This window comes from Protopterus annectens, chromosome 4.part0, assembly GCF_019279795.1.
Source record: "Protopterus annectens isolate FY-2018-M chromosome 4.part0, PAN1.0, whole genome shotgun sequence".
Classification (NCBI taxonomy): domain Eukaryota; kingdom Metazoa; phylum Chordata; order Ceratodontiformes; family Protopteridae; genus Protopterus; species Protopterus annectens.
In genome coordinates, this window is record NC_056733.1 from 598,227,049 (window position 1) to 598,241,984 (window position 14,936).

A 14,936-nucleotide genomic window follows, 5' to 3' on the forward strand; every position below is an offset into this window, starting at 1 on the left:
CCAAGGATGAGATTCAAGACTGTTTTCTAAACTTATTTCATAGGAGTAAGAGAAGACTAATGATCTTTTTTAATTTAACCTTGTTACCATGACAAAGAGACTAATACATGTAGGATTTCATCCACAACACAGCACCAACGGTAAGTGTAATGTATATGGATACTTTAGTCTGGCAATGTTCATATTTTGCAAAGATGGAAAGGAACCATAATATTTGCAAAAAACATTGCTGACATGGGGACAAAATATACACTGCAGATGGATAGCAAGCAGAGGTTAGGACTGAGGCTTCAACATGTGAGGCAGACACCTTAACTACTCAGTAATAGTAGTCTAGCAAACTTATTTGTGTGTGCATCCTAGAGTTTTTAGAGCAGTTAATAGTAAATAGTTGACTTTCAGTTTCTGTCTGTCTTAACATGTATTAAGTAGAGCGAGCGGTGTTTTTCTTGATAGGAATCCATACTCTTACAGTTCTGGTCATGTGTTTTTTATTAAAATTTGTTTTCTACTGACTGTATAGTTTGTTTTCTATATCTACATGTATTTAGTATAGTGTGCTTTGTCTAGTATGGCAAAGAAAGTTCAAGGTTTTTAAAAAGTGCTTGGCCTGTGGGCACAAAATTCCTCCACAGAACCCACACTCCTTGTGTGTGTATTGTTTTGGGTGCTATCCACATAGATGTTGAACGAGGCTCGTGCTTGGCACCAGAGCCATTCAGACTAGAAAAGAGAAGCCAATCTTCTTAAAAGGCCCCCCCCCCCAAACATGGTCTTCTTACTCCTGCTTCATCAGCTTTTCCAAGCAAGAAACCAGACAAGCCTAAATCTAAAGAAAAGGAAAAAAACTAAAGAAAGAGTACAGGAAAAGTTATGTGGGAGAGCAAAGAAAAGGTCCCCCAGATTGAACAGATTCTTTGGATCCAGATCCTAAGACATTTCGGAAGTTGGCTCCACCACTTCCTTGGGTCCGATCCTCCGCTCCACAGCTCTGCCTTATCTCTGAAAAAATAAGCCCAAGACTTCACTCATCGATCCTTTAAGGGAAGATTTACTTCAGGCGATATTCTGTGGCATCATCCTCGAGGTCTGCCTAGTCATCCAGAAGCCTTACAAAGATGGATGTTAATAGAATGATGAGGAAGTTCTTGAGAATGCAGACTCTTCACGGGGTTCTCCTGGTGCTGTCCACTTTGAGCATCTCAGGCATGGGTTGGAAACCCACCCTCTGTTATTTCTAGTACAGATCCACCCTTTGGATCCAGATTCCATGGATCCAAGCTCCTCTGGTGTGTCTTTGCTGATGCCGACAGTCCAAACAACCTTGATGATGGTGACATCAGCGATTCTGTTGATTCAGGTAGACAGCAAGCAGCGATTAGGACCGAGTCATCAATGTGTGAGGCAGACACCTTAACTACTCATCCACCATGCTGATGAGGAGGATAGTCTGTCTTACTCCAGGTCCAATGGAGTGCATTTTTGTCTGGTTCAACCTTTAGGTTGTAGGATCTGACTGGATCTGACCTCTGTACCTTTTTTGAAGCTTACAGATGCAGGGCTGTGACTCTTCACATACCCATAATTCCTTAAACTCCACCTTAGTACCTCAGATCTCGTTTGCCACCTGAAGCATCCAGACATATATCCAAGGGCTTTTTAGAACATTAAAATTTTCATATTTTTCAGACTGTGTTTCTTCTCTCCTATCAATAGTTTATACTCAATATTATATAGGTAGTTGATTTGTTAGTACATACTTAGTGTAAAAAATTAATAATAATATACTTGTTTAATTTCTTCTCTAAATAGTCTAGCAAACTTATTTGTGTGTGCTTGATAATTTTTTTTAGAGCAGTTAATAGTTGACTTCCAATTTCTATCCATCTTAACATGTATTAAGCAGAGCAGTGTTTTTCTTGATAAGAGCCAGTACTCTTACGGTACTGGTTGTATGGTTTCTGTTAATATTTCTTTTAATATTTTCTACTAATAGTATAGTTTTTTTTTCTTTATCTGTGTGTGTTTATTATAGTGTTTTTTCTAGTATGGCAGAGAAAGTTCAAGGTTTTAAAAAGTGTTTGACCTCTCTCTCTATGTACACACATGTATTGTCACCAACTGAAACATCAAAAAATTGAACCTCAAGAGATGAAGCACAAATGGTCAAAACACAAATTATCAGGAAAAAAAAACTTTCATTAAACACACCCTTGGAAATTATGTATGTATATATATATATATATATATATATATATATCAACTCTGATATTGTACTACAGTGGGGAAAGGGTCAGTTCCCTGATCCCCACTGTGCTGCATTTGTGCAGAAAAAAGGAGGTATGCACAATTAGCTGATTTTTCATTCAGACATAACTTTTTCCCAGTTGACAAAAAATACCTTTTGACCAATGATGGTATGTATGTATTGTAATATATATAGACAGATATATATTTGTATATATGTATATATATATATATATATATATATATATATATATATATATATGGGTTACCTTTACATTATCGAACGTTTAAATATTCGACAGTCATATGGCCGAAACCATATCATTGAACATTCAAATGTTTGACATTGTAAATGTAACAAAAAAAAATAAGCAAAACAAAAGGTGTATAGCAGGGGAGGCAAGCCCCCCTGCACCCCCACACCCCCCTACTTAAATATACCAACTCCGAGGTTACACTACATTGCGGTAATGGAAAATATTCCCATTCCACGCTGTCTGGAGATGTCCATTCAGTCATTTGCCGTGCCCGCAATTTAGTGCGATCTTGGAGTTGGTATATTTCGGTAATGGGGGTGTGAGGGTACAAGAGGCTTGCTATAGACACTGTTTTTTATTTTATTTCTACCATATTGTCTTACCTTTACTTTGTCGAACATTCAAATGTTCAATGATATGGTCTGAACTATGTCATTCTCTAAAACATTTGAACGCTCAGTAATATAAGGGTAACCCATATATATATATATATATATATATATATATATATATATATATATAGTTTTTTTTTTTTTTTTTCTGGCATCCTTCGTACAACAAACATTGCCATTGAAAGTAATCCCATAAATGGTCATAAGTTCCATTATGAAGTACTTAGGTTTAGTTTTTGTTTTGGTGAGAGAAGGCATAAGGTTAACAGATTTTTGGATACAGGGTACTGACAGCTGTGTAACACAGTGTATAGCCTGGAATGACAACCTTGAAACTAGTTTGGGGTTTATACTTCACTTATATAGTATACAGTTGGTATCATATGTTGAACACCTGTCTTTGTGTAGTTACAGATGAAATGTTTGCTGTTTTTCAGGTTTAATGGGCCGTACTATCCCACAGGACAGACATAGTCCCCAAAATGTAAAGGAACAGCATCACATTCGGGGCTCCATTACACAAGGTAAATATATGCAGATCTTTAGAGACAACTTTTGTCTGCCATGTCATAGATACTTTTAGAAAGATGCCTGTTTTAAAAATTTAAACTAGCTTTCTGAATATGTACTTTAAAGTGAGAACTTGGTCTTTACATTTATGATTTGCTGGCACCTTTGATGTCGTAGGTGCCAAAACAGACTTTTTTAGTTTCATTTAAAAATTTAGAGCGGCCTTCTGAAAGTTTATTCTAAGTAAGTATATATATATTTTTTTGCATTTATTTATTTATTTATTAGTATTCATATATGAAACGTAATTAAAAAACAGACATCAAACATAGGTAGTTCAGAAATGAGTATGGGTAAACATTTTTATGTCAGTTAACAAAAAACGTACCTTATCACACAAATGTTTTCTGACTTAGTTTGCCCACTGTTGTGCATGCAGGTAATTATAGCAGTGTCAGTGACATAACAGGTAGCACACTTCCCTTTGGTGCATGAAGCTCTGTGTTCTCTTCCCCCATGAGGTAGATGGATTACTGACATTGCAGTGCAATGTAAGGGAGTGCTGCACATCTGGCTGTGTTGTCCTTTGGGTGAGATGTTAAACCATGGTCTCATCTACTTGAGTTGGTGGAGCTCAGGTAGATGTAAAAGATCCCACGGCACCTATCAAAAAGATTAGGGAAAGTTGCCTGAAGCTCTGGCCATAATTTCCCCATGGTGTGTAAGTACCACCTTGGGTGTTCCCAGAAAAGAGGTCACTAGCCTAGTGTTGTTAACCCAGTGAACAAAGCCTAAATACAATAGAAAATGTTCATGAATTGTAATGAACAGCGTAATTTCAAAGAAGTACTTATTTAAAAGTAGAAGAGCTCATGCCTGGTCATTACATTGCCCCCCCCCCAAAAAAAATCTGTATTTTACTCCCTAAAAGCTTTGTGTCGAGCAGTGGATTAAATCTCGAGTACTTGTTCCTTTAAATTAGTAGGAAATTGGCATTGGCTTTGTGTTTGCTTTAGCTGAGCTGGTAAATTGTAGAGTAGGTATCCCTGTGAGGTTGCAGATCACCTGTAGCAGAGATGTTATACATTCTCTCAAAAGGGGCACAAGTATGCTATGCACAGAGAAGCAACATAACAGAGCAGTGCATAAGTGTTCTGTCCTTCAGTAAGTCTGAGAGGGGAGGTATAGCATCAGTTGATCAAGAGTTGAAACTGTCCATATAGTAATTATCTTTGAATAAGTTGGCACTGGTAGAGAAGTGAAGTGGATTTGTCAGTGTGCAGACCTGGAAGCCTGCCTGTCCGTGTATTGGTAGTACTACTGATTCTTATTATTACTGGACACTGCTCTGAGGACAAGTTCTGGTCATCAGGTTATGGGTAAGGTGAGTTCCATCATATTTTACTCTAGTGGTGCCATGAGTTTGGGTACAAAGGGTAGTGCAGGACAATGTGATGAAGTTGTGGAATCAGTGAAGGCTGACATAAGACTTAAGATCCAGCTGCTTCGGTCACCTTACGTTTCACTGGAAGCAGGGATTTCAGAAGGTGTTGTAAATGTCTTAACTTATTACAGCTGAGTGCGCCTCCAGGTGTTTCTGCAATTACCTCCTACTGACACCTCTAGGTGTCAAATATTGCCTGTTCATATTTGCATTAATTCCAAAACCATGCTACATACAAGGCGTCAGATTTCATCTTAAAGCATACATTGTGGCAAACACAGTTTTACTGATATCTGACCTCTTTCCAATGCAACAAAAGAGATATTGAATACTGTAAATGTACTGTTTATTTGTATTGTAATAATTGTCATATTTCTCTAAGTATTTCAACATTCGGGTAACAGATAGAACTGCATAATCTCATATGAAAGATCACAGCTTTATGAAGAAAATCCTGCTGACAATATGTGTCTTGCTTGAATGGTTACTGAGATATATCATAATTTGTTTATACAACATCTCAAAATTAATATTCACTGCCTCCTTTATAGCTTAGAAAATGCAGTTCAAAGCATCAAACTGAATGAATGCCACTAATGCAAACATTAATTTATCCGGAGTAGTTTGTAATTTACAGTTTTCTAGTAAAACTTAAAGTTCCAGAGATATGAATATTTGAACTATAAGATGATCATTTCATTTTTCTAAAAGGCTCAAGCCATACCCACCGGGAGTTAAAGGTACACAGACAAAATAGCTGTACTAGTGGGAATGAGTTAAGAACAGCTTCTTGGAAACAAAATATGTACTAATCTACAATGCTCGCTAAGGATTTATGAACAGTAAAGGTGTGCATACTTTTCCGTGTGCCATATGACAGCTGTATAATATATTCTTGAAGAGTGAAGGTAAACTGCAGGTCTTCTGTTCCTGGATGGCTGAAGGAACCTGAGCATTAGGTCTATGACAGTCTAGGAAAAGAACAAGAAAGTAATGTAACATGTAAATGCAGCAATAAAGTAGTATAGTGAGTAGTACTGTGAGTAAGATAGCACTAATGCTGCATATTATAGAAGGCATGATTTGGAATCATATAAAAAAATTAGTCTTATTCATGGACTCCTCTTTGTTTTAATGGGGTGATCTTCCTCTTAGGAATACCTCGTTCGTATGTGGAAGCTTCCGAAGAGTACCTCAGGAGGGATGTTAAACAGATGAAACAGGAGAACACACCTCCTCGAGGCCTTCAGGAACCCTTCAGAACACGATCTCATGAAGGAATGCAGTCCATAAAGGTACCAGCAACAGCAGCCGCTCATGAAGGCCTGGTTAACATTGTGAAAGAAGGAGGCCCATCAATCCACGAAATCCCAAAGAATGAGTCACGCCATAGTCAGGAACAGCATTCACGACCCATGAAGGAGGGGTCCATAACTCAGGTAAAATGGGTGGATTAACGTATGTTAAATGCAGCTAATTAGTTGACATGATTAAATTGTATGAAAGCTTCTTTCCTCTCTTAGTTAATGATGGCATTTTCTGCATGCAGGGTAAAAATCTGTTTGTTTTTTTTTTTTTTGAAGAAAGCAGTATACCACGGATTTACTTTTCAGCTAACTGACTGCTTTTTGAAAACATTTTTGAGCAGAAATTGTATATGCCTCTTAAAAATAATGTATTATCATGTAAATTCATAAGGAATCATAATATACATTTTCAATTTTTTTCAGTATTTGTAGTAGCTGTGGCTATGGGTCTACTTCAGAAGACTGAAAAAACAAAAGACTGAAAATTCCAGTGTTGTGCGATCTTGGAGTTGGTATATATAGTTTGCAGGGCCCCCTCCGTGAGGGGTGCAGGGGAGCTTGCCCCCTGTATTAAAAATTTGTTCAATATTTTTAATTTTCATTCTTTTGGGATTCATTCTTTTGGTTTTTCAGTCTTTTAAAGTAGCCCTCTGGCTGTATCTGTTTTGCCATTTACCAGTCATTTTTTTAATAATTTGTTCTGTAAACTAGGTATTGTATTGAGCACAAAACTGCTACTTATGTCCTTGCTGTGTAGTAAAAGTAGTTAGTATTACTTGGTTTTGCAGATTGTGTGTAGGTGGCAAATAATTTAGGTTGGTTGAGGGATTCAGCACAGAAAATGTTTATTTCAGAACAGTTTTGACAAACAATAAATAGGAGTTATAAGATTTTATCCCTACTCAGATGTAAGAGTATATTTACTTTAGCTGATTTTAGATATTTTTTTAAGATTACACTTTCAGAGGGCAAGGCCACGGTTGCTCTACACTGATGTGGACTTGTGATCCTCATGAAGAAAATAGTGGTTACCATACCACATGCACACTGACAGTGTTATGGTTCATGTATAGGTTCTGGCCGCTGGAAGTAGACAGAAGTATGAAAGGTGGCAATCTGGAACACTACTGCTGAATTTTACTGTAGGCTTTAGGCATGCATTGCTTGCCTGGGTACACTTCCTGGCTCAGGTAATGTTGGCTTGCCTCATGGTAGAGGATGTCACTCAATCTTAATTGCATAGGACTCTGCAGCAATGTAGTAGCTAGGCATTAACTCAGCATTGTTATTCGCCATTAGATGTCTTTGTGAGACCATTTGAAGGTCCCGCTTGGAAGGTAACACTTTTCTTGTGGTACTGCTTTTGGTGACAGTACAGAATGTATAAAGGCAGCATTATTCATGTCTGTCTTTATTTCTCGTCACTACTTTGAAATCAGTGGATACTTGATTGCATTTTCTATTCATACATAGTCCATTTGTCATTTTGGCAAATGTCCAGTCAGTAAGCGTAAACAGAGTGTTACTGTTTGCTTATGCTCTAAAACCATAGTTATATTAATTGTTGCTGTCTAAGTTAGAAAGTGATGACATCTACACTTAACTGTACGAATAGATATACCTTTGATGCACAGTTCTTAGAGTTTCATTTGTAATTGTCTTTTGTCAAGGGGTTCAGAGCGGTAAGGTTAAATGTGAACACTTTGCTGGATTTACAAATGTCGCAAAAGAATAGAGACTGAAAACATTGCATTGTTTTCATCTGTAAATATTACATAAGTTCAAAAGAAGAGCAATGTCTTTAAAAAATGAGTACAGCAGATACATCTGCCCTTGGGTGGGAGTTAAAATGGCAGAAGGCTCGTGGTCCCCTCAGGAATATTAGTATCTCATTTGCATGTCAACATGTTGTAGCTCTGAACATTTCTCACTTTGCAAGCCTTCCAAGGCATCCTCCATCAGGGCATACTAGCCATCCAGAAAGACAACATGAAAGTGGCTGGCACATCAACAAGCAAAGGGTACCTACTCCTTCCACCTCTGCTGGAGGACATGAAAATTATCAAGTGAGCTATTGCCAACAGCCTTTTCCTGGTGGTCATAACATTCAGAACCTGAGCCTTCTTCTTCTCATGCTGTACCAGAGGGTAGCCAGCGTGATATTCTGCAGATGGGGCTAGCTGGACATAAACCTTTTACCTCACCATCAAATGCAAAGTGTCACCATTTCTTCTCCCTTATCACAACACTGGAACAGAAGCTCAGGGATACTCAGGTGAAATCTTGCCCTGACGTGTTCTCTGCACTTCCGTTGGTACTCCTGGTAATGAAAACCATCCAAAATGCCAAAAAGACTGAAGTGCAAACTGATGCTATCATTCTAGTGCGGCTTTTCTGATCTAGACAGGTGTAGTTCCCCTTTTGACCCTACACATTCTGGAGGGTTTCTTAGGTTTCTGACCTTCAAGAGGATGGTAACCTACCTATTGAGCAGATCCCACCCAGACATCACTCTTTCATGCTGTTGGCAAGGTTTCTCCCATTTTGAACACAGCAGTTAACCTGTGCTTTATGCCATAGGTAATTGAGATATTAAATGGTAACCATTTGAAATGTCAGGACCTGATAGAGTGAATCCCGAAATATGGAGACTTAATGGCCAAAAGAACAGACTTACATATATTAAGTCCGAGATGCCATTCTTGGAATATTACCTTTTCTCTAAGGTATGATGAGCTCAGAGTTGGCATAAACAAGTTCTAGGGGTGTGGGGGGTTTGCCCCTGACATGGGGGATGCAGGAGGGAGCTTTCCCCCTGTAAAAAGAAGTTTAAAGGAGAAGAGATTCGCTCTTCTCCTGTGTTTTCATTCTTTTTTTTGGGGGGCTTGTTCACTCGACATTTCGAGTGCTGAAATCTCAGTAGGGAACCTGTTAAATTCATTGTAGAAGTCTACAACCTGAAAGGTGTACAAAGATAAGTGGAAGCACATTCTTTACTGTTCGAATCAGAAGAGAGTGGATGTTAGGTCCACTGCCTTGGAAGAGGCTGCGCAGTATGTGACAGAGCTGTTCAACAGAAGTTTATAGGTTTTTACTAGGCTTGTGACCACCAGGATCTTTACAAACACAAACATCTATGAATCTGGAATGTGCACTGCCAATCCACTCACAATCTTCTAAACTCACTTCCCTAGCAAATCATATCCTCAGAAATGGCACCATCACATATTACCCACACTTTTACACTTTTCTGTCATGAAATTGGTTTCAGACAATTGGATTTTCAGTCATTTCCCTTAGTTGCATGGGTTTTCAGCCAAAGTATTTCAAACAATTGATTTTCAATCAGGTACAGTTCAATCAAATGATAGTAAACCTTCTTTTTAACAATTTTCATGCACTAACATTACATAAATTGAGCAATCCCTTTCTTCCCATAAACCTCACTCCTCCTCCTTCTGTTTATGAGCATTATTCTGAAGGTATTTTTCTCTAAATTCTATTAATTTTTGTAAAATGTACTTATTTCCTTTTCTAATCTCCTTTATAGTATTCAGAACTTCCATTTCATTTGGTTTAGAGTTTGCTTTCCATTTTCTGGTAATTTGTTTTTGCTGCCTGAAGCATTAAAATTAGTATGTCGTGGCAGTTCAGATCCTATATCCAGGTCTATATTAATTCACTGAAAGTTCAGTTCAGCGAACCTTTCTTCATTGAACCTTAACCATCGAATGTTCATTTCAACAAATGTTCATATTCGTGAAGAATTTGCATAGGGAAAGGAAGCAGTTGGCCAGCATCACAAATTTGCCCTTTCCCCCACTATAGTGCGATGTCAGAGTGGGTATAAATAGTTTGGGGGCATGGGTGTGAAGCCCCCCACTTTGGTGGGTTTTATACAGTGTGGTGTCTGTTCTGATGTTGTTTTGGCCAAGTGCTTAGTTTCCCTGTTTAAATTTTTTGTAAGTGAGAACGTTCGCTGAAATGAACGTTCGTAGGTTAGGGTTCGATGAAGAAAGGTTTGCTGAATTGAAACTTCGATGAATTAAGATAGACCCCTTATATCCTAGTTCAAAAGAATATTTTTTTAGTTACTAATATTTTGTTCTCCCAACATTTTTGTCAAAGAACTATATAGGATTTTTTTTAAATGTGCCAAGTCATTTCATTTCCCAAAAACACATTCCCATTTTCTAGTTTCTTATTTATTCTCCATCACTTCCCCATCATTTGATGTCTACCTGAAGAAGAATACTATGAAGTCAGCTTGGGGTACAGATACCTTATGTAAACATTCCATGCAAAATGCTAAGCATTCAGGAATTTGTTGGATACTTGAGAGCCCTAAAATATGTTCCCATTTTCCTGTTTATAATTTACCTTTCTATTCTCATTTCCCCTCCAGTTAGGGGTCGCCACAGCAGATCAACTGTTTCCATTTCTTCCTGTCCTCTGCATCTTGCTCTGTTACACCAACCACCTGCATGTCCTCTCTCACCACATCCATAAACCTTATCTTAGGCCTCCCTCTTTTCCTGTTACCTGGCAGCTTCATCCTTAGCATCTTTTTCCCAATATACTCTGCATCCCTCCTCAGCACGTGTCCAAACCAGTGTAATCTTGCCTCTCTGGCTTTGTCTCCAAACCTTCCAACGTGGGCTGACCCTCTAATATACTTATTCCTAATCCTGTCCACCCTCGTCACACCCAGTGCAAATCTTAACATCTTTAACTCTGCCACATCCAGCTCTAACGCCTGCCTTTTTGTCAATGCCACTGTCTCCAACCCATATAACATAGCTGGTCTCACTACCCTCTTGTAGACCTTCCCTTTCACTCTTACTGGTACTCATCTGTCACAAATCACTCCTGACACTCTTCTCCAACCACTCCATCCTGCCTGTACTCTCTTCTTCACTTCTATTCCACACTCACAATTACTCTGAACTGTTGATCCAAAGTACTTAAACTCATCCACCTTTGCCACCTCTACTCCCTGCATCCTCACCATTCCTCTATCCTCCCTGTCATTCACACACATATATTCTGTCTTAGTCCTGCTGACCTTCATTCCTCTTCTCTCCAGAGCATATCTCCACCTCTCCAGGGTCTCCTCCACCTGTTCCCTACTCTCACTACAGATCACAATGTCATTTGCAAACATCATAGTCCACGGGGACTCCTGTCTGATCTCGTCTGTCAACCTGTCCATCACCATTGCAAATAAGAAAGGGCTCAGAGCTGATCCTTGATATAATCCCACCTCCACCTTAAATGCATCAGTCACTCCCACCGCAGACCTCACCGCTGTCACACTACCCTCATACATATCCTGTACCACTCTTACATACTTCTCTGACACTCCCGACTTCCTCATACAGTTTCACAACTCCTCTCTAGGCACCCTGTCATATGCTTTCTCTGAATCCACAAAGACACAATGCAGCTCCTTCTGACATTCTCTGTACTTCTCCATCAACACTAGCTTGCAATGTTTATATGCCCTTCTAATTATCTTTTTTAAACAGCAGCTTCTGCTCCAGACTCTACTAAAAACTATACCAGAGTACTTCTCTATCCCTTTCTTTCTTTTTTTTTTTTATAACTTTATTTTTATTGATTTTCACAAAAAAACGTAAAATTTTCTATACCATTTATACAATTAGAACTTAATACAAGTATAGATAATATAGCTATAAATAACAAAAGTATGTACAATGCCCATAACATTAATCTACTTCAATTAAAATTCTTACATTTTATGCAGTAACTTTTTAAGCTTCATCCAAGGTAATTTCTTTTGTGTTATTCTTGATGTTCTTGAAGCAAGCATTAGAAGTTCTCTATTACATACAGTTGATGTTCTTGAAGCAAGCGTTAGAAGTTCTCTGTTACATACAGTTGATGTTCTTGAAGCAAGCATTAGAAGTTCTCTATTACATACAGTTGATGTTCTTGAAGCAAGCGTTAGAAGTTCTCTATTATGTACAGCTGATGTTCTTGAAGCAAGTGTTAGAAGTTCTCTATTACATGTAGTTGATGTTCTTGAAGTAAGCGTTAAAAGTTCTCTATTACATACAGTTGATGTTCTTGAGGCAAGCCTTAGAAGTTCTCTATTACATACAGTTGATGTTCTTGAAGCAAGCGTTAGAAGTTCTCTATTACATACAGTTGATGTTCTTGAAGCAAGCATTAGAAGTTCTCTATTACATACAGTTGATGTTCTTGAAGCAAGCGTTAGAAGTTCTCTATTATATACAGTTGATGTTTTTGAAGCAAGCGTTAGAAGTTCTCTATTACATACAGTTGATGTTCTTGAAGCAAGCATTAGAAGTTCTCTATTACATACAGTTGATGTTCTTGAAGCAAGCGTTAGAAGTTCTCTATTATATACAGTTGATGTTTTTGAAGCAAGCGTTAGAAGTTCTCTATTACATACAGTTGATGTTCTTGAAGCAAGCATTAGAAGTTCTCTATTACATACAGTTGATGTTCTTGAAGCAAGCGTTAGAAGTTCTCTATTATATACAGTTGATGTTTTTGAAGCAAGCGTTAGAAGTTCTCTATTACATACAGTTGATGTTCTTGAAGCAAGTGTTAGAAGTTCTCTATTACATACAGTTGATGTTTTTGAAGCAAGCATTAGAAGTTCTCTATTACATATAGTTTTGGCTCTCTATACTTTTCTCTTTGTTAAAACGTTGCTCTCCAGCCCTAATGGGAAAGGTAGTTTCTAACCAACAGTCCAAACTGCTGCTTAGTCTCTTCCCACTTTAATGCTCTTTCCTGCTGAGTTATTTGCTCCCAATATCTTGGATCCTTTGCTAACTTTGTCTTGTAAATCCCAGCCCCTCTTATCTTTTTTCTGTACTCCTACTTGCAGCTATCCCTGTTGGTAAAATCTCCTTTCAGCATTCACACACCTGTCTTAGTTCTAAGCATACTTGAACTATCCCCTGTTTTATGATTATCCATTTTCCACTTTGGCTGAAGGTTATAGCTTTTAACTTGAGTTATACATTTGAACTTTAACTTTGTAGCTCTTAGGTTCCCCTTTAAAGCAGGTAACCTTAAACCAACTTGTTCTGTGGGAAGATTGTGGGTCTTTACCCTTAAGGTAGAAAATTGGCCTTGGCCCACTTTGAACCTTATCACCCTGGTGTTTAAAATTTTTTTATCCTTGAAAAAAATTTTTTGGTGACCTTTACATCTGCTAGGCAGATTTCAAAATTGTAAGACTAAAGTAACAGTCTTTTATAAGGGCAGAGTAAGCCTTAGAATTAATTCCTCTGTCATGTCAGAATATCATCTTGTTTTGAATCAAACAATCCTTTTTCCAATTTCTTTTTTACCCCTAACCAGAAGGGAGAGGATACTGAATTTTAGAGAACATGCAGGCAGCTGAAGGCTGAGGTACTCTATAGATAATGAGCCAGAGATTTCAGAAGGTCTGGTCAACTCTTTGTTTCCTTTATGCCAGATAAACCGATAGCTTCGAAAACCATTGAAGAAACAAGTGAAAGCATACACACTAGTGCAGTGCCCCCCACCTACGGCAGCTCTCTTTAAAAATGTTTATGCCCAGAAGTCATGTGAGAATGAGATGTAGAAAGTGTTTGACCATCCCGCCAAAAAGGTACTTTAATTTAAAGAGAGGTGATATGTGTCTGTTGAATAACCTCTCCCAGGAAAGTTTACTGAGAATTATGAAGCCGGACAAAAGATGGGGTACAGTGGTTATGGACAATGTCTTATATTCAGGTAAAATGTTACACTTATTACACGGCATCATGAAGTTTGGTGTGGTTTCCTTGAAAGAGATACATATAGCATATAGAAAAATAGATTTTTTTTTGTATGATGTCGTAATGCAGGGTACTTTGTCTGTAGAGGAATATAATTTCATGTATATGGCGAAACCTAGAGTTCCCTCAATTTTTGGCTTAATAAAGGTATACAAGGACATCAACAACTCCCCCCCCCCCCCCCAACCAAGTGTTTCAGCTCGTGGATCAAAAACTCATTCTATCACACTATATTTGGACAAAAAATGAAACCCTTTTTAGTTCTCTGTCCTCACATATTAAAAGATTCATGGATCTTCCTGAGAAATACTGGTGACATGTGGCACCAGATCTTAGTTTATAACTATTGATGTTTTACTCCTTTTCGCAAGTATCCCACATAAGGTTGGACTCAAATGGTTTAGGGAGTGCCTTTTACAGCGTGAGTTTGTAGACCAGAGTAAAATTAATTTGATAGTAGACTTGACGGAGATGGTACTGAACAATAACTTTTTCTGCTTTGAAGGGGAATATTTTAAAAAACTGAAAGGTGTGGCTATGCCCCCATTTTTACCAATGTGGTAATGTGGAGGTGGGGCACAGAAGTTATTCTCAGTTGTAACCATTCAGAATGTTGGAATAGTTATTTCAGATTGTGGACATCTGCATTGTTGGTTAGAGACTAAGGAGAACATTGAGGAGTTTTTTAATATGTGAAGAATAATGCTGAATTTTTAAAGTTTACTGCGGTGGTGGTGCTGCGGTAGCGCTGTCGCCTCACAGTAAGACGTTGTCCCGTTTGATTCTCAGCTAGAGCGTCTTCTGTCTGGAGACATGCGTGAATGGGCGTACCTTCATTGAAGGTTGTGCATCAGGGCTGGCAACTCAGCACATAAAAATCTACTGCCAATCATGCGTGGACCGGAGTTCCGCTGTGGTGACCCCTAACCAGGAAAAGCCGAAAGACACAACAACTTATACTTTTTCTACTAAGC

At 38.2% G+C, this 14,936-nt stretch overlaps 1 protein-coding gene across 8 annotated transcripts in view; it reads left to right on the forward strand.

Moving 5' to 3' along the window:
* NCOR2 (nuclear receptor corepressor 2) overlaps positions 1–14,936 on the forward strand; it is a 3,277,114-nt gene that overhangs the window by 2,856,844 nt on the left and 405,334 nt on the right. For all 8 annotated transcript variants that reach the window (XM_044068530.1, XM_044068534.1, XM_044068533.1 and 5 more), the window contains 2 exons: positions 3,334–3,420; positions 6,006–6,289. In XM_044068530.1, coding sequence (XP_043924465.1) covers positions 3,334–3,420; positions 6,006–6,289 — 371 coding nt within the window. The remainder of the gene's footprint in view (positions 1–3,333; positions 3,421–6,005; positions 6,290–14,936) is intronic.